The sequence below is a fragment of the Lissotriton vulgaris genome, chromosome 6 (genome assembly GCF_964263255.1).
Source record: "Lissotriton vulgaris chromosome 6, aLisVul1.2, whole genome shotgun sequence".
In the NCBI taxonomy this organism is placed as follows: Eukaryota; Metazoa; Chordata; class Amphibia; order Caudata; family Salamandridae; genus Lissotriton; species Lissotriton vulgaris.
Genome location: NC_141694.1, coordinates 1,227,114,459 through 1,227,142,330, shown reverse-complemented (window position 1 = coordinate 1,227,142,330; position 27,872 = coordinate 1,227,114,459). Strand labels below are relative to the sequence as shown.

At 46.4% G+C, this 27,872-nt stretch overlaps 1 protein-coding gene across 1 annotated transcript in view; it reads left to right on the top strand.

The window, feature by feature from the left end:
- The window catches only part of LOC147708659 (uncharacterized), a 218,777-nt gene that overhangs the window by 112,879 nt on the left and 78,026 nt on the right, over positions 1-27,872 (top strand). Inside the window, exon 12 of the mRNA XM_086925382.1 lies at positions 27,002-27,073. Within this exon, the coding sequence (XP_086781508.1) occupies positions 27,002-27,073 (72 nt within the window). The remainder of the gene's footprint in view (positions 1-27,001; positions 27,074-27,872) is intronic.

Genomic DNA, 27,872 nt, shown 5'->3' with positions numbered 1-27,872 from the left:
TTAAATTAATTAAATTAAATAAATTATTTCAATTAATTTAATTTATTTTCAATTATAAAAATATGTACATTAAATTAATTTCATTATTTTAATTAAATTAAATTATTTCCATTTTTTATTAAAATTACATTTATTAAATAGATATTATTTTATTAAATTAAATTAATGGCTATTTTAAAATGTATTTTAATTAAATTAATTAAATTAAATTAATTAAATTAACTTAATTACATTTTTTTAAAAAAGGTATACTTACCTATACTTACGATGTAATGGTATGCTTTGTAATAGCATCTGCTATGTAATGCCATGCGTTGTAATGGCATCCGATGTAATGGATCCTGCGTTGTAAAAATTCCGTTGTAACGGAATGCGTTGTAAAAATCTGCGTTGTACTGACACCAATCCGCCCAGGGCTCATGCCAATGTGCCTTCACCTGTGGCATAGTGTACTTTGCCATAGGGCTATAAGGCCTGCTAGAGGGGTGACTAGCCTATGTCACAGACACGTTTTAGGTGGTGCTTGTGGATGGCGTACTTTAGGGCTGCGTGGTTTTCTGGTGTCTTTTCGTGACGCCATTTTTTCTCGAGTCTTCGACAAGTCCGCTTGATTCTTGGAGGTCGGTGGTGAACCAGCTGACCTTTCTGTCTGTGCATCTGTGTGAGGGGTTTTTGATCAACTGCCCAAGGTTGCTGGCGGCTGTGTCGGTGATGTTTGTTGGTGGGTCTCGAGCGAGGGAGGTGATGAGCTGGTCTTCTGTGACCTTGTTCCAGCAGCTGTAGGGGATCCGTAGTGGGTGGTGGTGCAGGGTGGGTTTCTTGAAGGTAAAGTTGACGCAGCGATGGTCGGTCCAGTGGAGTTTGGTGGCGCTCGGTTGAAGCGCTCGATGGGAAGATCACGGAGGGTGAGATGGCTACAGCTATCTCCGAACAGAGCAAGGGCAAAACCCAGAGCCCTAACAGCTTCCCTGTAGACTTTTTTTAACATTGTAACAACTGAAGTAGCAAAGCCAATCTCTCTATGCTTAGCACTGCCTGGGAGATGGGCACCTTGCCGCGTGACCTTTGTGAAGCCACAATTGTTCGGATTTATAGGGATAGGAAACCCATAGATGATTGTGCCTCTTATAGGCTGATCTCATTGATTAAAACAAAATGAAAATCCTGGCCAAGAATCTAGCAAACCACCTCATGTAGGTGGTTGACTTGCATTTAAATGTATGCCGTACAAGGCCATGAGTCCTATTCTGCAGGGATTGATAGGCTGCTTGACACACAGTAGGGGACTACAAGAGTCAGGGGCCCCACTGGTCTTGGAAGCCGAGAAGGCTGTTGACGCCCTAACATGGCCATATATGATGGCCTTGCTCCTCAAGAAGGGATTTGAACCCTATTTCTTATCCTGGGTTGGCCTACTATATAAAGACCCAGTGGCAAGAGTCCGAGACAACGGGGACCTCTCAGAAGGTTTTGGACTATCCAAGGGCACCCAACAGGGCCGTCTGCTCTCACCCATACATTTTACGGTCACTCTTGAACCCATGACATTGTGGATCTGAATAGACGCACACATATGGGACCTCCAAAAGGACCCAGGCTGAGGATGTTCTCTCACTATATGCTGATGATATCCTCCTCTACCCCGTGCTCTGTAATGAGAATTTTGCTCACCCTGGAAATTTGGGACCTATGCTGTGTTTTGCATTGATTAGCAAATGTCGGTGGCCTTTTCCATGGAGGTGGGAGATCTGAACTGGGCTCTGGATTGCCCATTCCGATGGACGCCCCAGGGGTTACGATACTTGGGTATTTTTGTGACACCAAACCGGACTTGTATCTGCAGGGAAACCCGGTGAAAATCCTATAGGTCTATTAGAGGGATGTGGAGAGTCGGAGGAATCTCACTCCTGGGGTGAGTGGCCCTTTATAAGATGATCCATTTACCAACATTTTGTACATCATGCAGAATACCCCCTTCCCAGTCCTGGATGCCTTCTTCCACAGGGTGGACATTGTCACAAGGGTTCTCCTGTGGGACGGTGGGATACCAAGAATTGCCCTCTTGTTACTGACAAGACGCCAGATGGAGGAGGACATTGCCCTCCCAAACCTCTGGCTCTATTACTGGCCCTCACAACTGCTGACTGTTAATTTTTGGGCCTTTTCTGGCCAACAAGAATCATCCTTGAGGGCAGACCGTACTGCTATGGCCCTGGAGGGATACCTCTGTCGACTCTATGGAGAGGGAGGGCTACCCTATTCCCCTTACCACAGAGACAGTGGTCAACATAGAAGTGGGCAATGCATACAATGGGGTGGTGGGGCTGATTGACATTGGCAACCACACTTTGGGCCTCGGACATCCTTCGTTGTTTGCACAAGATAGAGGGGCATCAAAAATGGGACCTGTTGGGGATCTCCAAACTGGGTGACATATTGAGGGAAGATGCAGTGACCATGTTTACTGATTTGCACACTGAATGTGAGCTGTCAGGGAGTCAGTTTCCTAAGTACCAACAGATGCGATTCATTCTAGGTAAATGGGGGGACCTGCTGGAAGAGGTGGAAGAGGAATCTCCTATGGAATACAGGGTGCCCCCCAACAGAGCATGCAGTGTCCAGGCTCTACTCCACACTCTTGAGTAACAGCCTTCCATCACTTGAATCTTTGAGAGAAAGATGGGAGAGGGGTCTGGGTAGATGGGAGGATGATGAATGGGGGCAGATGTGCGGGTATCTCAGAGAGACCACGATGCAGGCGAAATTCTGCTTGATCCAATTCAAAATCCTGAGTTGGGCACATTACACTTGCACCCGGCTGTTCCGTATGGGTCGGGCAACTGATGAACAATGCCTGAGGAGATGCCGCATGAAAGGCACCCTGATGCACACACTGTGGCAATGTAAAACTTTGGGGCCTAGTGGAAACTGTGGGTGATAGAATATTGGATGTTTTGGGCTACGAAGTGAGGCTTACACCCCAACTGGTCTCATTAGGCATTTTGGGTGAACAAATCCTTGACCACAGTACCTTATTTTCTTTCAGCTTGACCCTGATGGGGGCTAGTAGGGATATCCTGAAGTACTAGGGGGCACCCACTCTGCCTACTGTAGAAAGCTACTGAGAAGGAGGGGTCCCAGCGTAAGAGTAATAGTGAACATACAATTTGTAAAATAATTTAAAGAAACAATAAATGAATCCTCACTGTTTTATTCACAATGGGAATGGTTATATTCAATATAATGTCAAATGATCATAAATTACAAATGGTTGTACAGTGCCCCAAGTGGGGGAGGAGGGAGGTGATAAGGTGAGGATAGTGCGGTACCGGGAATTGTGACAGTAAAATCAACCGAATATCAAAGCTGCATTTGTAAATGGATTTCAATATACAAAACGAAAGACCATCGGTTCAAAACATCAATCAACATGTATCATGCCTCACATATTACATTTAATGGCAAAAATATTGGCGTGAGGCTGACAAACAGGGAGTTATTGTCGGCATTTCGACCCTCAATCGTTTGTTGGGATTAGTAGTGCCCTTGCTGTGGGGTCTTCATCAGGACAGGGTGCGGGGCGGGCAACCATGCAGGTTTGTGCTCATCTTGTGAATAGCGGACAGGACTTGCGTCTCCGTAGAATTGTTCAATTCTTGAGAATTAAGGACGTTTATTGAGCGGTGGAGACGGAATCTGGCCCAGGGACGGTGAATATGGCAGTATCCAAATTATAAGGTGCATTGGCACTTGGTCCGAGGGTAATTTAGTTGCACAAGGGATCGCTCCGTGGCATCGTGCGCCAAATGAGTCTGGCATATAGTGCCGCTCGTGTTCTTTCGTCCTTAATTCTCAAGAATTGGTGGCTGCTCTTGGGCAAGCCACAAAGTTGAGGCAGCGAAGCTCCTAAGGTTAAGTTCGAGGCAAAGGGGGATCCGAGTTAGCACAAAAATGTGCAGCCACTGCAGCACAGGGGTGGCCAGGTGTTGGGTGCTGTTTTGGTATCGGGTGCCCTTTCGTTTTCAATGGGAGATCTCCGGTTGGTGCCGAGATTCCGCTGGAACAGGTCGAGGTCAGGACAGGCCAGTAGGGCTGGGCTTAGGAGGTTGGTGTTCTCCTCTTCTTCCTTCAGCATGGCTCATCGGTCCTTCTTCTTGCTAGTTTAAGGAGGCAAAGTTCGGTGTCGCTCCTAAATACAAAATTTAGGGGTGTTTCAGGTAAGTACAGGTCGGGACCAATGAGTCCCTTCCTTGGGATGGGTAAACCCACTATTATGCCACTCTCCAGGGGGAGCGGGCATAAGCCTCTCTCTGGTTGGCTGGATCTCCTATCTTCAAAATGGCGGGGACTGAGAGTTGTGCTTCGCCTCGCCTCCTTCACCTGAGGGGTAGAGTTGGCAAAGGTGGGCACACCTCACCTCCTATCTTGGTTTTCCTGCCGATTCTCCTGCCTAAAGTTTTGATTAGAGCCTGTGGGGGCCAGTTGCTGTTAGCAGCAAAAGGCAGGGTCAGCTAACAAAGGCAGCAAGCCTTTGAAGCTTCCCCTTCGTGGACCGTGTCTAGTCTGGGGAGGAAGCTTGGCACCTCTGCCCAGGATGTGCTTTGTTTCAGGACCTCAAGGGCGTTAGGCTCTTGACCCAGGGGTCCAGAAACATGTCTGGGGTGGCAGCTGGTGAGCAGCCACTCAGCCAGGACACTAGAGTTAGGTAGTTTTTCAGGGGGCATTTCTAAGATGCCCTCTGAGTGCATTGTAAATTAAATCCAACACTGGCATCAGGGTGGGTTTAATGGGCTCAGAAGATTGATACCAAACTTCTCAGTCTTTAGCAAAGCCATCATTGAGCTGTAGAGGTTGGAGTTCCAAACTCCCAACCCATGGTCTAAAATGGCATTACTGCCCTTACAATACCTGTGAAAGTCACAGATGCTGTATCGGCCCAGGGCTCATGCCAATGTGCCTTCACCTGTGGCATTGTGTACTTTGAAGTAGGGCTATAAGGCATGCTAGAGGGGTGACTAGCCTATGTCACAGGCAGTATTTAGGTGGTGCTTGTGGATGGCGTACTTTAGGGCTGCGTGGTTTTCTGGTGTCTTTTCGTGATGCCATTTTTTCTCGAGTCTTCGACAAGTCCGCTTGATTCTTGGCGGTCAGTGGTGAACCAGCTGACCTTTCTGTCTGTGCATCTGTGTGAGGGTTTTTTGATCAACTGCCCGAGGTTGCTGGCGGCTGTGTCGGTGATGTTTGTTGGTGGGTCTCGAGCGAGGGCGGTGATGAGCTGGTCTTCTGTGACCTTGTTCCAGCAGCTGTAGGGGCTCCGTAGTGGGTGGTGGTGCGTGGTGGGTTTCTTGAAGGTAAAGTTGACGCAGAGACGGTCGGTCCAGTGGAGTTTGGTGGCGTGGCTGAAGGTGAAGTGGGTGCTGGCTGGGGGTCGAGCGTGTGAGCGGCGGTATGGGTAGCGGTTGTGACGAGCTGCTTCAGTCTGAGGTTGGTGAGGCTATCAAGCAGGGCAGCTGCGTTGCTGTCGTCGGCATTCTTGAGGTGGAAATTCAGGTCTCCGAGGAGGATGTAGTCTGTGGACACAAGAGCGTGCATGCTGACGATGTCCGAGATGGCGTTGACGTACTGTTGCCGGGGACTGGGGGTCTGTAGATGAGTGTTCCTCTGAGAGTGGTGTTGGTGTGGATCTGGAAGAGCAGGTGTTCAGCGGTACTGGAGGTGTCTGTCGTGGAGGTCGAGACTCTGAGGGTATTCCTGAAGACAATGGCGATTCCTTCTCCTGGTTTGTTGGTGCGGCCCCTTCTAGTGATCTTGTATCCATCTGGGATGGCTATTCTAGTGTAGTTCCTATATTCCCAATAGGCTCTTGCATTGGAATAATATACACTATAGATTTGACATAGGACTGAGGACAGTATGTCTCTATCAAGTATACTAAACTTAATTGTGAGCGCCAGCTAGCTCAGAGGTACTAGAGACTTTCTTGAATACATAAGAAGGGATTAGTTTCTGACAACCCCATAAACATGACAACTTTGTTTCCCAAGAATAAAATGTATCTTCAGAGTCGTGGAAGCAATAGATAACTATTTTACTCTGTAGCAATCTTGCTCTTCGTTTCTACAGAGTTGCAGAGAAAATAGAGAGACGGGCGTTTCAATAAAAGGAGTTTATTGAACAGTTTTCTTACTCATGCAAGAGAGGTATACTGCTACAATCATTAGACAGGATGCAAAGTATAATGCGTACAGAGTAAACAGTAATATAAAATAATATAGTAATAGCATTGTCTATTGCAATGACATAAAAATACATACATAAATAACACGGGCTAAAATACTCAACTGGTGCTTCTAAAATACGCCTACCCCAATGTACCTAACCTAGGTCTAGTACGAGGGAAGAGGTAAGTGTGGTCTTTAGCATAGGTTTAGTTTTGCCAAGAATTGCCAAAGGTTTCTCTAGGTTCTAACCAGCTCCATACCTTAGAATGAGAGAGGTTGGTATCTCCTTCATGGACTCGATTTCCCAACACCCCGCAAGGGGAGTCTGAAACACTGGAGCTGGATTTCTCGGCAGAGGAGGACAGCTTCTAATCAGTGGGTCAGCTGGAGAGTTGGCTTCCTTCGGCAATTGCTGTAGCGAGCGGCTTCGTGCAAGTAGGTAGTCGAACTGCACCGAACCACACCGTGCTTTGCCATAGCAAGTGAAGGTATATTTATAACTTGAAGGTGTTTAGGAATGCCAGCTTTGACGCAAAGTCGGGCATATAAACGTCATGAATGAACCCCTACGGAATAGATGTTCATGTATAATAACTGAGTTCTTGGAGAAATCAGTATTCAAGCAAGGGCAAGTCGCTAACTGCGTAAGAGTCTGGTTTTCCAAAAAATCGTTGTGACGTAGATGAACGGAGGGAAGTAGCCAGGCCTGTATTTGGGCTGCATGGGCTATGCTTAAATAAGGACTGAATTTCTATGCCTATATAAGGGCGATGCGAATTGTACCTATATAAGGGCATGCCTCAGGAAATGCAATCAGTATCTAAAATCGCACACAACACCCACTCCACTCTCTTATGTACGACTTTTACTAAATACTAAGTCGTAAACATGTTGAAACATATCTAAAATATATCTACACAACAGGTGTTTAAAACCCACCCAAGGGGGGGAGGAGCCAAGATGGCGACTGGTGAAGACGTGTAGGCTCCCAGCTCCGGCAGCTACCTTTCCTCCGCGCTGGTATCCTGAATCCTATCCTGTAATTTTTGGCGGCGGAATGCGCGCTACGTTGTGCTGACTCATATCGTCTTTCCCGGGCTTCTCAGCTTGCCCGGCAGCCGGAGAAACCTGAGAGACGACTTCGAGCCCTGGCCCCGGGACTACGCCACCGACCGTCCCCGAGTCTGGAGGCTGAGGGGCGGCCGATCTGCCCGCGATTCGCCGACGCTGAGAGGGTGGCAATCTCCTCCCGAGTCGGACTCCTGGTTGTGCAGCCTGCTGAGGAATGCCGCGACCTGCGCCCTGAGATCTATTACCCCTCGGAACGCATTGCAGACAAGGCGTCTTTGTTTGGGGCGGGTGGCGAGAGAGAAGGAGCACACGGCCATGTTGGGAAGACGTTGGATGCCTGCTCCCTTGGCCCGGTGCGACGGCTGGTAGCGCTGCTGTCCTGTGTCGACAGCTCGACCTTCATCGATTTTACGGGCTTGGAGCCCTGTGCTGCTGATTGACCGCGCTGCACTCGCCTAGAAGTTTGCCCCGTGCCTTGCTCATCGGGATGGGGTCTGTTACCTCAGAGACTGGGGGTGAGCACCCGTCCCTGTCTACCGGTCATGTCGCCCGACGAGCACTGGGGGCCGGTTTGCTCGTTCCTCTCCGGGAACCTGAATGCGGGAGGCTCCAACCACCGCTCTCCTACAAAACTATCCTGGCCGCCCTGTCCGACTTTAGGACTGAAATGTGTGCGGGTTTTCGAGCGCTGGGTGATTGCATCGATACTATGGCGTCTGATCTACGGAGGGATCGTAATGTGGAGGGCCAGCCGACTCTGGGACTTTCTTCATCTGAACCTACGGGGGATGCAGTGCTTTTCTTTACTGGCGGTGAAGACGTGATTGTCTCTGCTTCTACGGATGCCTGCCACCGGCCGACCAGTGTATGTGCTTGCGATACTTTGTTTCCACTTTCTCCGGGGCTTGTTACTCTGCCGCCTGACACAATGTTACTGCCTCATGCCCGGGACTTGCTACAGCTGGCCCCCTCGGTGGTTTTCCCATTGTTGCCTTCATTCTGCGCTCCGGAGACCCCATATTTCCCTGATGGCCTATGGGACTTGATTGTGAAGGACAAAGGAATTACTGGTGACGTTCGATGGCCATTTTGTGTGACTGGTTTACTTTCCTTCAATATGCGGCCATGTTGGTTCTTTGTCTTGGTGGGGGCGGGCCTTCCTCATGCGCCTCACTTTGGGGTCTGTCCGAGGTCGGGGCAGGGCTAGGTTCTTCTTACGCTGTCGGTTGCTTGGCGGGTTGGACCGGGATTGGAAGTGGTACATACTTGTTTAAGTCGCACACGTTATAATGACTTCCCTAACTGCTTTTGTATTACTGTCTGATTTTCAGTAGTCGCAAATTGTGTGGGGATAGTGTTTCTGTCTGAGGGGCTGGGAATGTTTGGATAGGCTCCTCCTCCCACTTCACTTGTAGTTTTTGAGAGTTGCAGACTAGAATGGCCTATTCTCACTCTCTATAATTCAGAGTTATATTTTTATTATTTTTCTGCTCTTTTCCTTTCTTCTCTTCCTTTACTTGCACTACATTTCGGGTTCTTTATGGGGCGACAGGCACATTGTCGGGGGGGGGGGGTAGGCCGTAGCCTCCGCATTGGTGTAGGGTGGGGGGGTAGATTTTATTTCCCTTATTTAGTTTCTATGGGCCTTTTTCTCATTTTCCTGCGCTTTCTTGTACTGTTTTCCTTTCTGGGTCTGTGATAGAGGATGGTTGGGAGTGGGTGGCGCTGGGAGTGGTACGAGCATGGTTCCTGTTGTCCGCTTTGTTTTTCTACTGTATTGCCACTCGGATGGGGTGCTTCACGCAATTGCTGCTATTATTCCTGCTGCCTACTCATGTGGGGAATTACTGTACGGACTCGGATCTCCTTTTCACCTATCCTTCATTGATTTCTATTTAATCGGAAAAAACTTTAAAATTTAACCTTTACTGCTCCTTCTCCCCGGCGACATGTCTTTTCCAGTGTAACTGTTATTAATTGTTGCTATATCACCTGATGCCGTTGGGGGATCGTATTGCTGGCACCTGTGCTCAATAGTGTTGTGGCCGGCCGGATGGTTGTGGGCCCGTATTTGTTTTTCTGTAACACGCACAATAAAGGTTTTCAAAAATTAAAAAAAAAAATATAAAAAACCCACCCAAAATCCATAAAAATGCATTGGTACTGGTTGTACACAAAAGAGCATTGGTGCTGTACACATTTAAAGCAATGTTTCATTCCAAGCATATAGTTGACATTTGAAAATACTATCTGAATGAATCATGAAAATATACATTTATGAAATGACTCGTGAATACAGAAGAAAAAAGTACCAACACCATTTCATGTCAGATTACATAAAACTGTTATTATGTGGACAAGGTCAAATATTGTCTCTGGAAGTTTTTCAAAGAATTCTTATTCTCTATGAATAGTTCTACTTTAAGCAGATTACTTGTGCAAAAAAGTGAAAAATACAATTTTGGAAAGAAAAAAATGTATATTAGAAAAAAGAGTTCCAAAGTTAGAACTTTGTTTTGTTTTGAATTCAAAGTTTCTCAGAACACTGGGTGCCAAATTCAAAAGTCAGTGTTAGGGCTTGGAGAAAACATGAAATCCTCTAAGTCTGTTGACAAAAATTTGGCTACCATTGTAGGTGAAAGTTGAATTACCTTGTTTAGAAGATTAACCGCACATAGATGTGAAGCATCGCCGTCAGCATTGGTTGTGTTAGCAATGTTCGTAATGGTACCCGCGCGCCTGTTTCCTCTCCTCTCGTACCTCAGCAGTTGCATTTTATGTCTGTGAGATCTCAATGAATGCCATCATCAGAATTGGTAGCCGCTGGGGACAACACAGTGAATGGGCCGTTACTGGTTCAAGCAAAGTATCAACATCCATTGGCACGACTTATGGGAGTGTGAGACATGTGTCTAACACGCATTCTTCTCCGCATAGCAGGCAGCGTAGAACAGGTAAAATGCAATCTTGCCAAATTGGTCTGACTGACAGAAACCATGTGGTATTTAATTCTCGTAGACGAGGTAGTCCCAAAATTTGGACGATGCGCTCACAACACTTCATCACCAGTAGAGTTGTCTCCATGGAGAACTGGGTGTCGCTTGTGAATTGGCTTGCCATATCGCAGCAGTAGGAGCAAAAATAGTGTCCCTGCAGCGAGTACTAAAATGAGGGGCAGTCCGCCAAACACAGAGTGCATGAAGTTTGGAAATATTCCTAGGACCGCTTCAAAAGGTGCTAACAGTCCAGAAAATACGGTCTTAAATACATGTAAAATACCTTTTGTATCAGACATGTTTAAGATATGACTTAACATTTCTGAGAAATGTATAGGGCAGTTTGTAGTTAAGAGGGCATGTATCTTGGCAGAAGTCCTTGCAACTTGCAGATCATATCTTTCTTTGGCCGAGGTCAGTGGCACAGTTTTTTTCAAAAGAATGCCTTTCATTGTGCTTAAAGTAACAATTTGTAGGGAAGAGATGTTCAGTGAAGGCCAAAAAGGCGACTCTCTGTCTGTCGTGGTTTTAGGAAACAATCCTTGCATACAGCAAATGACCCTGGCTGACACAGTTACTAGACATGGTATGCCTGGCAACATGCCACAGCAGCAGTGATCATTCAACATGAGGTAACTCCCATTCGAGAGCTGTCAAAAAATTGGATCACTGCAGCTGGTTGAACTTTGCAGGTGGCAGGATAAATTGTTATAGGAACCATCGCAGACCTGTGTAAGTTTATACCCTGACAAATTAGAGAACCGCTTAGTGCGTTTTTACAGTTTTTCCCACTAAGAAACACTTCACGTCCCCCACTCCAACATCTATGTGTGTACGGTAATTCCCAGGATGTCTTGATGTATTCGTTACCCAACCTTTCATATGTGCCTGCTGGTATGTGTAGGTGTTTTAGGCAATACTGAAAATTGAAAATTGTAACAGGCAGAGTGCTTGTTCTATGTATGATCCATTCAATAGCTGTTTTTTCTGCTACTGTAAATGGCAATCTTTCCAGTTGTTCAATGCTCAGCACTGTATAGTCTGCTCCCCTTTGTGTCAATTTGATATGTTTATCAGTGAGATTGAATTCTGAAAACAAAGACGTGGTATTGATTAAACCCCAAGGCACATAGCCTGAACAAAGGTTTTGCAACATTTAGCCTAATAGCATGAAAGAACGTAGCTGTTCCATGATGTCTATGGCAGAAGACAATTTGCTGTCCAATGAATATATCCTGGACAACAGAGTTGTTAACCCATTGTCAACCACAGAGAGAGTTTTCTCTAAATTAATATGATCAATTTCTCGTATTCTTTCTCCAGTCTCTGCTTGCGTAATCTTCCATGCTTCATTATAAGCAGCATAGATACCGGCATATATAAACCGTTTATGACGCGGTGTTCTTGGTCCTAGCAAGAATTCCCCAAGATCAGCGCCATCTTTAATTAAAGAAACGTGTTGCTTTACATCCATAAGTGTAGATCTTTGTAGCCAATCAAGGCAAAGCTTCCCTACACTGTATGTTGTTACTATTCCAGGATACTGTCTTTGAACATATCTTGGGTCTGGTCTATTGAATGTGAAACTCTGTGTTCTGTTCAGGGATCTATCTTGACAGTTGTTTGTGTCTGTGGGCCAGATCAACCATATATTCTAATCTGGATCTGTTCTGTTGTGATGCAAAATAGTATGTAGGTCGACCTTCCCCTCTGAAGTGTTATCGCTAACAGGTGTAGGTACGGACAGGTTGTTCATGTCTTTTATCTTGGCTAACCCAAGGCAAGATGTCTGTTGGACAGTGTCATTCAAAAACATAATTTGCTCAGGGATAATACAGGCTCTAAAACTAGCTTCTATACCCTGGACCTGCCAATCTTTTGTGCCCCAAACAGTTTTCGTCTCAATGTTGTCTTTCCAAAAGTCAAAACCTAGCTTAGACAGCTGGTCATAAAAGAGCTGCAGAATAAATCTGTTTGGGATTTGTCAACATACTTTTAATTCCTGTCTTGTTTACATTCTTAAAGTAAAATAATTTTGGATTGGATACATTTAACCCTGAAAAGTATGGAAATTTCATAGTAAATGTAGTTGAGCTACCCTTTGGTGGACGGAGCGGGTGTTGAGTAGTATACATCTGAAGTGGTTATGTTCTGCTCTGACGGGTGGGGTGGGGTGTGCGGGTGTTCAGTGGCTGGTGAAGCTGCAGCCATGGCAGGTGAAGGGTCCGTGGATGAGTGTCGGGCTGGCCTGGAAGCAGTTTGATGATCGGCGAGTGTTGAGTCCTTGGAGGAAGACGACGTCGTAGATTAGTCGGGTGTCGTGGCCCTCGTGACGGCCAGGGGGTCTGGTGCTGGGGGCAGTCCAGGCGTGGATGGGCACAGATGGGCTTGCCTTAGGCGTGCCTTTGACGTGCCCGAGTGCGCATCCGCTGCTCGCGCAGCGGTCTGCATTATATAGGGGAGGGAGGCTCAGCTGGGAGGCGGGAGAACAGGCGCTGGTAGAGGGGCGGGGTCAGGGCAGCAGTGGCGGGAACAGGGGAAGCGCGAGGGAGCAGGCACAGATAAGGAGTGAATTAGAATAATTAACAATAAAACAAAATAAAGATAAAAACAAAGACAGATGCTGGAGAGTGGCAGAAACAGATTAGCAAGAAGTAAACACAATTAGACCAGGATCGCAAAACCTCGGAGGCAGCAGCCTCGAACACACAGGGCCGGGGGCTCCGCAGGAAGCGAGGACGAGCAGGAGCTGCAGGGAGAGTGCGGGTCTATGACCGAAGTCAAGAAGAGTGCCAATGAGGGAGCAAAGGTTCCGTTTTGGGGAAAGAACACCGGTCCTGCGTACCTGATTAGCAGGAGCCCAGGGCACACTTAGTCAAGAAGCATCAAACATCAGGCAAAAAGTAGGGGGCACTCATGCAAAAAGGGGATCTTTCCTACACAGCCCCCCAACAAAAGAGTAGGAGACTAACCTTTCATTAGCAAGCCTTAATTGTCACTAAAAGACACTAGTAAGACGTGCTTTCACTTTTTTCTTCTTTCACGCTTAAATGTTTGTAAAGTATATTTCATTCCTGTGCACTTTTTAACTTTATAAAACAATGATTGGGGGTTGATTGTTGCTCTTGATACTCGCTCCCACCGCAACTAGGGAGCATCTTACCTCCTATATTTTCTGCCTGACTCTCTGGTTCGCCACAGGTTCTTCCGTTTTTACAGAGAGAGTTCCTTTTTCTCTTCTATTATTCCTTTGCTGGCAGCTATTTTGGGTGGGTGACAGTCTAGCATTTTTATATTTCCCGTACCTGGGGGCTTCTTAAGCAGATGCAGGACCAGGCGCGCAGCTGGCGCGCTACTGGTGTGCCGTAGGTAAGCCCATCTGCCCCCACCCAAGCTCAGACTGCACTCAGCGTCAGCCCCCTGTTAGTTTGGCCTCAGAAATTAAGGGACCTATTATCTATTCTAGGGATTCCCTGTTTTCTTATCAACGCCTTATGTAGGCATTGCCTGGGTCTTCAGTTAGACCCTCACTGCTGCACAAGTGGCCCAAAATGCTTGGTTTGCGATTTCTTCCTCACTAACTTTCATTGTACCTCTTTAGCTTCTACTAAATTGCCAGAGGCACCCTCTAAACAATTTAAAATAAGTTGTAGTTGTACCCTTAGCAATACCAGATTGCTTGTTAGGCATGCACTAAACTTCGCGGTCTTTATGGAGAGTCAGAATATTGATCTGGCCTTTATCACTGAAACCTGGGCAGATTCATCATCTGATGAGACCGAATATCTGCATTACCCACGGGGTTCAGAATATTTAGACATGACGGCCCACTAAAAAAACGCAGAGGGCTTCCAATCATATCCAGAGATAATTGAAAACTATTTTCAATATCATTCCTCATAGGTCACTCTGTGAATCTATACATTCTAAAATTGAACTTAATGGTCACTATTCTTTCAATGGACTTCTCAGTTATCGACCATCTGGGTCTAGAACAGCCTTTACAAAATCAATTGGTAGTCTCCTAGAATTAAAAGCTAACGCCAAAGATTTTACTATTCTAGGCGATTTTACTTTCCATATGGAAAACCCGTTTGATTCAGAGTCTCTGAACTTAATGGTTAATATGGATGGTGCAGTACTAACACAAATTGTCCAGGGCTCCTCACACAAAGCTGGGCATCTTCTTGATGGCATTGTCATGGACAATCCACAGCTCATCTGGACATCTTCCCTTCCCTTGACATGGGCTGACCATAAGGTGAGCATGTTTGAGCTAAATAGCCTATCTGAGGCAAAAAAAATAATGCCCACAAATTGGAAGTTCTACTCGACGCCTATGGAGTACTATTGATGCTGGTCAGTTTAATTCAGCTCTTATTCATTAAACTCCATTGGTCAGCCTATCATCAATGGCTGGACGTATCACTAACTCAGTTAGCTCCAGCAAAGAACCTTCATAGCCATAAGACTAATCCCTCTGAACCCTGGTTTACCGGAGATACTAGATGGAAAAAGCAGGAAAGTAAGCGATCAGAACATAAATGGAGACTTGAGTATACACCAGAAGATAAAGAGAGATATAAAGTCAATTTACAGATCTACAAAAAAATGATTCTAATTGAGAAAAAGAAATTCTTTGAAGCAAAAATAGAAGGAAATGTGAACTCCTCTAAGGAATTATTCTCAAACAGTTAAAAAACTTCCAGATCCAAAGAATCCTAATAATAATCAACAATTCTGTAACAAACTAGCACTTCACTTCCAAGACAAAGTTAAATCTCTCTGTAGGTCTTTTCTAGATAATAGTCAAACTGTCAATTTAAACAGACCAGCGAAGGACGAGCATAATGTGAGTACCCTATCCCATTTTGGGTCTCTGACGGTGGATCAGACACAAAAGACACTGATGCAGATTAAATTGGGCTCACCACAGGACCCATATCCGGCCAAGATACTTCACTTGGTCCCAGGGGTGATAGCTCACACCTCACGGCCATGTTAAACAACCTCTTTGAAGCAGGATATTTTCCAATAGACTGGAAGATAGGGTCTATTCTTCCTTTATTAAAAAAAATATCTTAGATACTGCTGACCCCAACAATTATCGACCAATTACTCGATTACCTTTACCTGCCAAATTGGTTAAAAAAAAATCGTCAACCAGGAATTAACTGCCTTTTTAGACAAAACAAAGAGTCTTGATATCATACAGTTCGGATTTCGTAGTTATCATAGTACCGAACTGGTGTTGATTTCAGCCACAGAAGAAATCAGGCAGATGATACATAGTGGAGGAAATGCGGCTCTGCTCCTCTTGGATCTTTCAGCCGCATATGATAAGGTTAATCCCTATTTTAATTGATCACCTTGAATCAATTAGGATCAAAGACAATGCATTCAAGTTCATCACCTCTTTTCTGGCTGACCGTATCCAGACAGTCTCTCACTGTGATTTTAACTCATCAACCTTCTCTTTGCCCTGTGGGGTCCCTCAGGCCTAACCCCTGGTCCCCACTCTATTTAAAGTCTATGTTACCCCACTTGCAACTCCAATCAGCTCATTTGGTTTCTCTCTGGTTTCACATGCAGATGACACACAGATTGTTGTATCTGTCACTGATAATCCTGAAGCCACAGCAGTTCAGTTTCACAACTGTATGCTTCATATCAGGAAGTGGATGAGCAGCAACTGCCTAAAATTAAATTCCTCAAAGACTGGTATCCTGTTGTTTGGTAATAACCCCTCTTTTTCGTCGAACACCTGATGGCCCCAGGATCCCCAGTGGTAAAGTAAAAAACCTTGGAGTAATTATTGAAACTTAGCTATCTTTTGAGGGACAAATCAATCACATTACTTCCTTGTCTTTTTTCATTTTGAAAACTCTAAGGAAAGTGTTGCCTTTCATTCCATTGAGCTTTCAAAAGATGTTTGTTACAACTCTTATTTCATCCAAAGTAGACTACTGCAACAAGCTTTTTATTATTATTCAAAATCAATTTTTACATAAGTTACAAACGCTGCAGAATGCCGCAGCACGGTTACATCTCAAGCATTGATCCAATTAGACTGGCTCCTAATAGGTAAACCAATCGAGTTTAAGACACTCTGTATTGCCTTCAATTCACAACAAGGTGTAGGCCCTCAATATTTGATACAGCGTTTTCAACGCTATATCCCAGCACGCTCCCTATGCTCATCCACCAGTAGAAACCTTGTAATCCACAGATTTAAAAAAGCCCACTGGGATGGTAGCAGATTCATCTCATGCACAATAAGGCTGTGGAACTCACTCCCGACTAAACTATTAAGACAGATCTACTGGCATTCAGGCAGAATCTAAAAACTTGGCTATTTAGAAAATAATTTTGATATCTTCCAGATTTTTATCCTGTCTGTGTCTGCTAGTGCCTAGGTAGCCCTAGGAAATTGTGTCGCTTTATAAATTTTATTTTAATTTCATAAGTGGAAGAACCTGGAAAGTCCATCTGCATTGGAATGGGCAGTCCCAGGTCAGTGTTCAACTGTAAAGTCTGTTCCCTGTAGGAAGATGGACCACCTCAAAAGTTTGGGATTCTCATCTTTCATTTGCATTATTCATTTGAGAGGTCTGTGGTCAGTTTGAACTGTGAAGTGAGATCCAAACAGGTATGGTCTCAACTTCTTTAGGTACTAAACCAGAGCATAGGCCTCCCTCTCAATGACACTTCAAATCTGCTCCTTGATGAGTAACCTCCTGCTAATAAAAGCAACAGGCTGGTCTTGGCCATCATCATTGGTCTGGGATAGAACTGCTCCTATCCCTAGCTCAGAGGCATCAGTCTGCACAATGAACTGCTTGGTGTAGTCTGGAGCTTTGAGAATTGGTGCTGAGCACATTGCCTCTTTCAGGGTGTCAAACGCGTTTTGACATAACTGTCGAGTTTACTTTCTGGGGAATTTTCTAGAAGGCGAGTTCTGTGAGTGGTGCCAAAATGAATCCATACCCTTTCAAAAACCTCCTATGATACACAGTCAAGCCAAGGAATGCCTTGACTTTGTTCTAGGTTGTTGGACCCTCCCAGTCCAGAATAGCTTAGATCTTAGGTTGTAAGAGTTGCACTTGTCCTCCACCAACACTGCCAGGCAACCTGCCTGAAATCTCCAATTGAGGTTTTCTAGTCATCTTTTACATTCAAATACTTACCTGACCTCAGACCCGAAGCTTCTACAATCGACCCCCTCCCAAAGCAGGGAAAAATGGCAGTGTGAATTGCTGTGGGCCATTAACCGCACTGAGGAGCAAGTGGTGTTACAGCTCGAAAGCCGGCACTGAAATAGAAGCAGTCTGACCATTGGCGAAGAAGCCGATCAAGGACCAAGAGGCCGGATAATGCATGCTGGGCCCTCGTGTTACACGACGAATATACTCAGCCAAATGGTCAGCGATCTTTCGAGCAGGAATTGACACAAGTCAAACAACTATTGACACAATATTACACAGAGGTTAAACTAAGTTCCCTAAAATCTTACCAGGCTAAACTATAAATTGGAAGGGCAGTCCCAAGCTATGACTAAAGACTAGATATGATCTTTAACAGCAATCAATACATAGCAACAATAAATCAATCATGGTATTTGTAAAGCGCACTACTTACCTGTGAGGGTCTCAAGGCGCTGGGGAGGGAAATGCTGCTACTGCTTGAAAAGCCAGATCTTGAGGAGTCTTCTGAAGGTTAGCAGGTCTTGGGTCTGCCGTAGGAGGGTGGGTAGTGTGTTCCAGGTCTTGTCGGCAAGGTGGGTGAATGATTTGCCACCTGAGGTCGCTCTTCAGATGCGGGGGACTGTGGCGAGGGCGAGGTCAGCGGAGAGGAGCTGGCGGTGTAGAAGCTGGCTGTTGAGGTACTCTGGTCTGGTGTTGTGGAGTGCCTTGTGTGTGTGGATGAGGAGCTTGAAGGTTATCCTATTGTTGACAGGGAGCCAGTGCAGGTTTCTCAGGTGGGATGTGACGTGGCTGCGGCGAGTGATGTCAAGGACCAGGCGTGCAGAGGCTTTCTGGATGCGTTGGAGCCGTTTCAGGAGTCTGGCCGAGGCTCCTGCGTAGAGGGCGTTTCGGTAGTCCAACCTGCTGCTGATGAGGGCCTGGGTGACCGTTCTTCTCAATTCAGTGGGGATTCACTTGTAGACCTTGCGAAGCATGCAGAGGGTGTTGAAGCAGGAGGAAGAAACAGCATTGATCTGCTTGGTCATGGAGAGGGTGGAGTCGAGGATGACCCCCGTGTTGTGTTCGTGGCGGTGGGTGTTGGAGCTGTTCCCAATGCGGTTGGCCACCAGGAGTCGTTCCAGGCTGAAGAGGTGGATCCGAGGATAAGGACCTACGTCTTGTCCGAGTTCAGTTTCAGTCGGCTGTTCCTTCTCTATTCGGCAACGGCCTTCATTCCTTCGTGGAGGTTGGTTTTGGCGGTGTGGGGGTCCTTGGTGATAGAGAGGATCAGCTGGGTGTCGTCGTCGTTGGAGATGATGTGGAGGTCGTGCAGTCGGACGACGTGGGCTAGAGGTGCCATGTAGATTTTGAACAGCGTAGGGAAGGGGGATGAGCCCTGGGGTACGCCGCAGATGATCTCGGAGGCTTTGGAGCCGAAGGGGGGTGTGGGGGGTGCTCTGTGTTCTACTGGAGAGGAAGGAGGTGGTCCAGTCCAGGGCCTTCTCTTGGATCCCGGCGTCGTGGAGGCATGTTCGTAGTGTGCAGTGGCAGACAGTGTCGAAGGCGGTTGACAGGTCCAGGAGATGAGGGCCATGGTTGCTGTCTCGAAGGAGATGTTGATGGCTTTCCGGAGGTGGGTTGCGATGTTGGTGCTGGCTCTGTTGAAGATGTGGTGTGGGCATGGGTCTGACGGAGATCTGGAGTGGACAGTGTTCATGATCTTGATGGTGTCATTGTCATTGATGTTGTCCAGGAGAGCAGGCAATTGGTGCAAATTGTGGTCGTGGGGGCGGCGGTATCAGTGGTTGTCGGGGCGGTCATGCCATTGAAGCTGTCGTGGATGTCTGCGATCTTGCGATGGAAGAAGGTGGCGAGCGAGTCGCACAGGTTTTGCGAAGGTGGGATGTCGTTGGTGTTGGTGTTGGAGCTGGGGTTGGAGAGTTCCTTCACGATGTTGAAGAGCTCTTCGCTGTTGTGTGCGTTGTTGTCTAGGCGGTCTTTGAAGGAGGCCCTTTTGGCGGATCTGATGAGGTGATGGTGTCTGCGGGTGGCGTTCTTGTGGACTGCGTAGCTGTCCGGTGTTCGTACACGGAGCCACTTTTTCTCCAACTTTCGGCTGGTTTGCTTGGAGGCCTGGAGGTCTTCAGTGAACCAGCTGGCTCTCTTGCTGTTGTCTGTTGTTGTTGTCTAGGTGGTCTTTGAAGGAGGCCCTTTTGGCGGATCTGATGAGGTGATGGTGTCTGCGGGTGGCGTTCTTGTGGACTGCGTAGCTGTCCGGTGTTCGTTCACAGAGCCACTTCTTCTCCAGCTTTTGGCTGGTTTGCTTGGAGGCCTGGAGGTCTTCAGTGAACCAGCTTGCTTTCTTACTCGTGTGACTGTTGGAGGATTTCTTGACCGGGGCGAGGGTGATGGCTCAGTCGTCGATCCACTGTCTGAGAATGTGGGCGGCGATGTCGGCGTCGGTGGGGTCGGTGGGTAAGCTGTGGGCAAGGGTGGTGGTTAGCTGGTCTTCGGTGACTTTGTTCCAGCAGCGGCGAGGCATGAGTTGGGTGCGGTGGTGCATGGTGGGTTTCCGGAAGGTTAAGTGGATGCAGTGATGGCCAGTCCAGTGGAGTTCGGTGGTGTGGTTGAAGGAGACGTGGGGGCTTGTGGCGAGATGGGGTCAAGCGTGTGGCCGGCGGAGTGAGTGGGTGTAGTGATGAGTTGTCTGAGTCCGAGTTTGGCTAGGTTGTCAATCAGGGTGGTGGAGTTGTTGTCGTTGTTCTCGAGGTAGAAGTTCAGGTCCTCAAGGAGGATGTAGTCTATGGAGGCGAGCGCGTGTGAGCTGATGAAGTCGGAGATGGAGTCGCTGAACTGTGGTCGGGGTCCAGGGGTCTGTAGATGAGGGTTCCTCTGAGGGTGGTGTTGGGGTCGGTGTGGATCTGGAAGTGTAGGTGTTCTGCGATGTTGAGGGTGTCGTCGGTGCTGGTCTAGGCTCTGAGGGTGTTCCTGTGGACAATGGCGATTACTACTCCTACTCCGTTGGTGCGGTCCCTGCGGGAAATTTTATAGCCGTCCGGGATAGCTATAGCGATGTCGGGTGCAGAGTAGGGGTTCAGCCAGGTCTCTGTCAGGAAGGTGACGTCTGGGGAGGTTGAGTAGAGAAGGTCCCAGAGTACTACGGCGTGTTTGCGTGCGGAGCGAGTGTTGAGAAGAATGCATCTGAGGTAGTTGGGTTCTTTCCTGGTGGGTGGGCTGGCGGGTCGTGTGCTGGTGAAGCTGCAGTTCCGGCAGGAAAAGGGCCCTTGGATGCGCTTTGGGGTGGCCAGGCAGTATGTGAGTTCTTGTCCGGTGTTGAGTGCGTGGATGGGGTTGGCGTCGTATCGGTGTTGGGACTCGCGGGGCCAGGGGTTTAGGTGCTGAGTGCGGTCCAGGCATGGACGGGTGCAGATGGGCTTGCCTTTGGAAGGAGAGGTGGGAGGGAGGAGCAGCTGGGAGGTGGGAGCGGGCGAATGGGAGAGCAGGGGGGCGGGGGCGCAGGGGACGCAGCGGCAGGAACTGGGGGGCAGAACAGCAGGGATACCGAAAGGAAAAGGGACACAGTAATGGCACAGCTGGGAAGGGGGCACAAGGGCAAAAACACACAGTGAGCTGACAAATAATACAATTTACAATGAAAATAAAAATACCAGAAACAGGGGCAAGAGCAGGGAGGGCCTCGAATCCCAGACAGCAGCAGCGGCAGCTGGGCTAAGGCAAGGGCACACAGGCAGTGCTGTGCAGTGTGGGGAGCGACCTACCAAGGACAAAACACAGAAGTACTTATCTGTAATGAAGGAGCAAATAAAAGAGGATGATGACTCTGGACATGCATATTGTCTGGACATTCTATTGCTTTATGATGTATTATTGTTCTTTAAAGGGCTGAATGTTGGGGCTGCCAAAAAAGGTTATTGTAAATGGCAGCATCCGGTCTTGTAATAAAATCAGCCACCTTCTCATTGCCTTGTTCAACATCTCAATAGCAACAGCCACCTGCCTCAAAGACTGGAAACAGGCAAAAGTCAATCCCCTACTAAAGAAACCATTCGCAGATCCCAGTGAATTCCAGAACTGACAACCGATCTCCCTGCTCCCATTCCCTGCCAAAGTATTAGAAAAAGTAATCAACCAATAACTCTCCTCACAACTGGAACAGAACTACTCGATTCCTCTCAATCTGGATTCCGCAGCAACCACAACACAAAGACAGTCATCATGGCAGGTACCGATGACATCTAAGACCTACACGACTGCGGAGAGACTGTGGCTCTGATTCTCATAGACCTCTTGGCAGCCTATGATACGGCTCCCACCCCACATTCATCACAAAACTGCACAACAGACGCATCCAAGGAGCTGCTCTCAGATGGATCGCCTCTCCTCACCAGAAGAATGCAAAAAGTCAGTCTACCCTCACCTTCGAACCAAAGAAAATCATCTGCATTACAGACATTGCCAACTGGATGAGGGACAACTGCCTGAAACTCAACCCAGACAAGACAGAGGTACTGCACTTCAGAAACAAAAGCTCTCCCTTGGACGCATCTTGGGGCCCTCTTAACTCAGACCCCCACTGACCAAGCCTACGAACCGACTACAGACAATACAGAACACAGCAGTCAGACTCGCCCTGGAACTCCCTAGACTAATTCACATCACCCCCTACCTCAGGGAAATGAACGTGTCTCCCTGTACAGAAAAGCTCCTGGCCCACGCATACAAGGTCCTACATAACTGCGGACCGCCTACTTTAACCATCGACTGCACTTGCATCAGCCCACCATACATCTCTGCTCCACTTCCGTCTCTAACCTTCACCCCCGCATCTGACATAGCAGATGCAGAGGTCATTCCTTCTACCTAGCAACAAAAACATGGAATGAGCTACCCCTTTATCTCCGTACATCCCCATCTCTTCCAGAGCTCTGAAAGTCCCGGAAGACTTAGATGTTTGGCTTATCAACTGGACTCTGCCATCGCCTGTAAACCAATTAAACAACAAGGGGTGGTGATGTACAGAGTTTCTGAATTAAGCAGAATACTCTCACCCAGTCAAGAGATCAGGGCTAGATCCAACACCGTTTTTTAGCTCACTGCACCATCCCAGGTCAGAACCTAGCTATATGCAAATTAGTCTGTTCCTGTCCCAGTGCATGATGGGAACAGGGCAAACCAAACTACCAAGCCAATTCTTTCACTGGGAAGGAAACAAGCTTCCGGGGACCGGTTTCTGGCATTACAGCCGTCTTCGGCCCGGCTTGCTTGAATCCTGATGGTGCAATGAGCAAGGGACTCACATCTGAGTATACCCTTCCACGCTTATGGTGGACAAAATAATTAAACAACAAGGGGTGGTGATGGACAGAGTTTCTGAATTAAGCAGAATACTCTCACCCAGTCAAGAGATCAGGGCTAGATCCAACACCGTTTTTTAGCTCACTGCACCATCCCAGGTCAGAACCTAGCTATATGCAAATTAGTCTGTTCCTGTCCCAGTGCATGATGGGAACAGGGCAAACCAAACTACCAAGCCAATTCTTTCACTGGGAAGGAAACAAGCTTCCGGGGACCGGTTTCTGGCATTACAGCCATCTTCGGCCCGGCTTGCTTGAATCCTGATGGTGCAATGAGCAAGGGACTCACATCTGAGTATACCCTTCCACGCTTATGGTGGACAAAATAATTAAACAACAAGGGGTGGTGATGGACAGAGTTTCTGAATTAAGCAGAATACTCTCACCCAGTCAAGAGATCAGGGCTAGATCCAACACCGTTTTTTAGCTCACTGCACCATCCCAGGTCAGAACCTAGCTATATGCAAATTAGTCTGTTCCTGTCCCAGTGCATGATGGGAACAGGGCAAACCAAACTACCAAGCCAATTCTTTCACTGGGAAGGAAACAAGCTTCCGGGGACCGGTTTCTGGCATTACAGCCGTCTTCGGCCCGGCTTGCTTGAATCCTGATGGTGCAATGAGCAAGGGACTCACATCTGAGTATACCCTTCCACGCTTATGGTGGACAAAATAATTAAACAACAAGGGGTGGTGATTGACAGAGTTTCTGAATTAAGCAGAATACTCTCACCCAGTCAAGAGATCAGGGCTAGATCCAACACCGTTTTTTAGCTCACTGCACCATCCCAGGTCAGAACCTAGCTATATGCAAATTAGTCTGTTCCTGTCCCAGTGCATGATGGGAACAGGGCAAACCAAACTACCAAGCCAATTCTTTCACTGGGAAGGAAACAAGCTTCTGGGGACCGGTTTCTGGCATTACAGCCGTCTTCGGCCTGGCTTGCTTGAATCCTGATGGTGCAATGAGCAAGGGACTCACATCTGAGTATACCCTTCCACGCTTATGGTGGACAAAATAATTAAACAACAAGGGGTGGTGATGGACAGAGTTTCTGAATTAAGCAGAATACTCTCACCCAGTCAAGAGATCAGGGCTAGATCCAACACCGTTTTTTAGCTCACTGCACCATCCCAGGTCAGAACCTAGCTATATGCAAATTAGTCTGTTCCTGTCCCAGTGCATGATGGGAACAGGGCAAACCAAACTACCAAGCCAATTCTTTCACTGGGAAGGAAACAAGCTTCCGGGGACCGGTTTCTGGCATTACAGCCGTCTTCGGCCCGGCTTGCTTGAATCCTGATGGTGCAATGAGCAAGGGACTCACATCTGAGTATACCCTTCCACGCTTATGGTGGACAAAATAATTAAACAACAAGGGGTGGTGATGGACAGAGTTTCTGAATTAAGCAGAATACTCTCACCCAGTCAAGAGATCAGGGCTAGATCCAACACCGTTTTTTAGCTCACTGCACCATCCCAGGTCAGAACCTAGCTATATGCAAATTAGTCTGTTCCTGTCCCAGTGCATGATGGGAACAGGGCAAACCAAACTACCAAACCAATTCTTTCACTGGGAAGGAAACAAGCTTCCGGGGACCGGTTTCTGGCATTACAGCCGTCTTCGGCCCGGCTTGCTTGAATCCTGATGGTGCAATGAGCAAGGGACTCACATCTGAGTATACCCTTCCACGCTTATGGTGGACAAAATAATTAAACAACAAGGGGTGGTGATGGACAGAGTTTCTGAATTAAGCAGAATACTCTCACCCAGTCAAGAGATCAGGGCTAGATCCAACACCGTTTTTTAGCTCACTGCACCATCCCAGGTCAGAACCTAGCTATATGCAAATTAGTCTGTTCCTGTCCCAGTGCATGATGGGAACAGGGCAAACCAAACTACCAAGCCAATTCTTTCACTGGGAAGGAAACAAGCTTCCGGGGACCGGTTTCTGGCATTACAGCCGTCTTCGGCCCGGCTTGCTTGAATCCTGATGGTGCAATGAGCAAGGGACTCACATCTGAGTATACCCTTCCACGCTTATGGTGGACAAAATAATTAAACAACAAGGGGTGGTGATTGACAGAGTTTCTGAATTAAGCAGAATACTCTCACCCAGTCAAGAGATCAGGGCTAGATCCAACACCGTTTTTTAGCTCACTGCACCATCCCAGGTCAGAACCTAGCTATATGCAAATTAGTCTGTTCCTGTCCCAGTGCATGATGGGAACAGGGCAAACCAAACTACCAAGCCAATTCTTTCACTGGGAAGGAAACAAGCTTCCGGGGACCGGTTTCTGGCATTACAGCCGTCTTCGGCCTGGCTTGCTTGAATCCTGATGGTGCAATGAGCAAGGGACTCACATCTGAGTATACCCTTCCACGCTTATGGTGGACAAAATAATTAAACAACAAGGGGTGGTGATGGACAGAGTTTCTGAATTAAGCAGAATACTCTCACCCAGTCAAGAGATCAGGGCTAGATCCAACACCGTTTTTTAGCTCACTGCACCATCCCAGGTCAGAACCTAGCTATATGCAAATTAGTCTGTTCCTGTCCCAGTGCATGATGGGAACAGTTTGGTCTGCCCTGTTCCCATGATGCACTGGGCCAGGGACAGACTGATTTGCATATAGCCAGGTTCTGAGCTGGGATGGTGTAGTGAGATAAATAACGGTGATGGATCAAGCCCTGATCTTTGGACTGGGTAAGAGTGGTCTGCTTAACTCAGACACTCTGTTCATCACCACCCCCTTTTCTGAATCGCCTGTAAACCTTCACGTGTGACATGAAGTGCTATACAAATCTACTGATTGATTGATGCTGAGAGGCAGAATTGAGTGAATGATTGTTGTTCATGGCAACACATTTGAAGGGAATCTATTTCTAGCTAATTAAAGGAACATAGAAGTAGAGCTTTTTGTGCACCCTGTATGAATGTTGGTTGTTTTTATTCCTTAGTATAATCAGTGAAAGAGAGTTCATAGATATTAAACTTACCAAAAATACATTTTCTATGTGTGGTATCAAATGCTCAAGATTTTCATATTCAGATATTGTTCCAAAGTATGGCCATTTTTTGATTATTATACTTATTAGAATGATCTCTGAAATCGTGAAACTGGCTCAGCTAGTCCAAGGCAGTAGAATGATCACACAAAGTATTCTTATTTACCTGTGTTCCAGGTTCAATGAAGGTCTGGAAGCCAGCAGTTGCAATTGGCTTTTTTGGCCTTCCTATAAGGGTGTTCATAGATGTATTCTCCACATGCTCAGTAGTAAAAGCTCTTAATTGCCTGTTCTTCTTGTCATATCCACTCACATACATGGTAGTCAATTAATGGGTTATGCTCTCAGCAGATGGTATTAACTAATCATAACACACTTTGCAGTTGGCAATAGTGGATAATACCTTACAATCAGCTCTAGATGAGAACTCTCAGGACACTCTTCATCATTAGTGAACACATGCCTATGGGCAGTGAGATCAGAGTGCAATTACAAAAAATAATAAGGATGTATCAGTGTAGTACCAATAAATAGCACAGACTGCATAGGCAGGTGGATGTTTAGGAAAACATCACTTGCACATGTAACGATAATCCTCACCTTTCTCTGCAAAATTATGTAACTTTCATTAATCTTATGAGTTTACGTTTGTTGTTTTGAATTAGTATATTTTACTAAGATTCACCTCTTTCGATTGGCTATGAACTTGTCCACTCCCTTACATCCTAACAAGGTGAACATGCATCCTTGCTGTTATTTCTCTTTAAACATATTTGCGTGTATTATTTGTCTGCCAGAAAAATACTTCATGCAGTCTATTTATACTCATGGAATGTTTATAGGCAAACTAGCCAAATACACTGCTCTGACACATATCTTTAAAGCCTTTAAACCCTTAAGGGTACCATGGCTAAAGATATGACTTTACAGCAAAATAATATTGTCATCTCCTACTTCGCATGATTTACTAGAAACAAAGTTGCTGGCAACAAACTGTGTGTGATCATGGTCCTACTTAAACTTGGGTGCCACTGAAAAGTTTGATGAGAGTCTTTCATTGTAGTCATGGAGGTGGAGTTTGGTGTGGAAAGTGAAAGTTGGCCTTAAAGTATGTTTTGCCTAAAGCAATTTTTACCTTTACAGCAGCCACAGTGGTTCCCGGCAGACACAATAATTAGAGGGAGCCGAAGCCTCCTACCTTATTCTGGCGAAAGGGTAAGACGGGGCACCAAAGGCCACCATGTGTTTAGACATTTCCTTCACCATGTTTTTGAGTATTTCCTTTGCCTCAGAACATTTTATTTTTTGGTTTCTATGAATACGTAGTAAAAAACAGTCATTTCTTGCCACCTGTCCCTCTCTATAACTGGCTAAACAATCTGCTCTATCATACATTGTCTTATCTTACTGCCTCACCCTTCAAAGGATTTTACCCAACAGTGATTACATTATTATGTTCTTTGAGTTTTGACAATAATGTTTCCGAAGGTTTGTTGACTTAAAATGAATGCTGTTTCATCAAGGTTAATAAAGGCTACGAATTTATTCTTTAAATAGATGACTGTTTACAATGTATATTTCTCAAGACACCGTAGTTTATACAATACTACCATATACACATAGCCGAAATGTATGAGGAAGATTGTATGTGAATTACTGCTGTTTCTTTCTTTTTTGATTCCAACATTACCAGCTGAACTAGCCGTTCAAACTCTAAATATAAAAGACACCAGGATCTTCTGGATAAATTATAAATTCCACGCAAACCTTTGAAACTGTTTATCTCATCACCACCTGAAAGCAAACTTTCTCTTAATGAAGTAGACCCAGACTGATGGCTTGTACAAACTTCAACTGTGCAAAAGTAAATAAGACTTTTCCCGGCATATGTAATGGCAGCACCCATCTTAATGTCATTCACAAGTAGAAGTATGGTATCCTTTACATATATTTTAAAAAGAAGTCTAGGAGAATTATGATGCCTTTTATGATACAAGATTTGGAATACAACTTT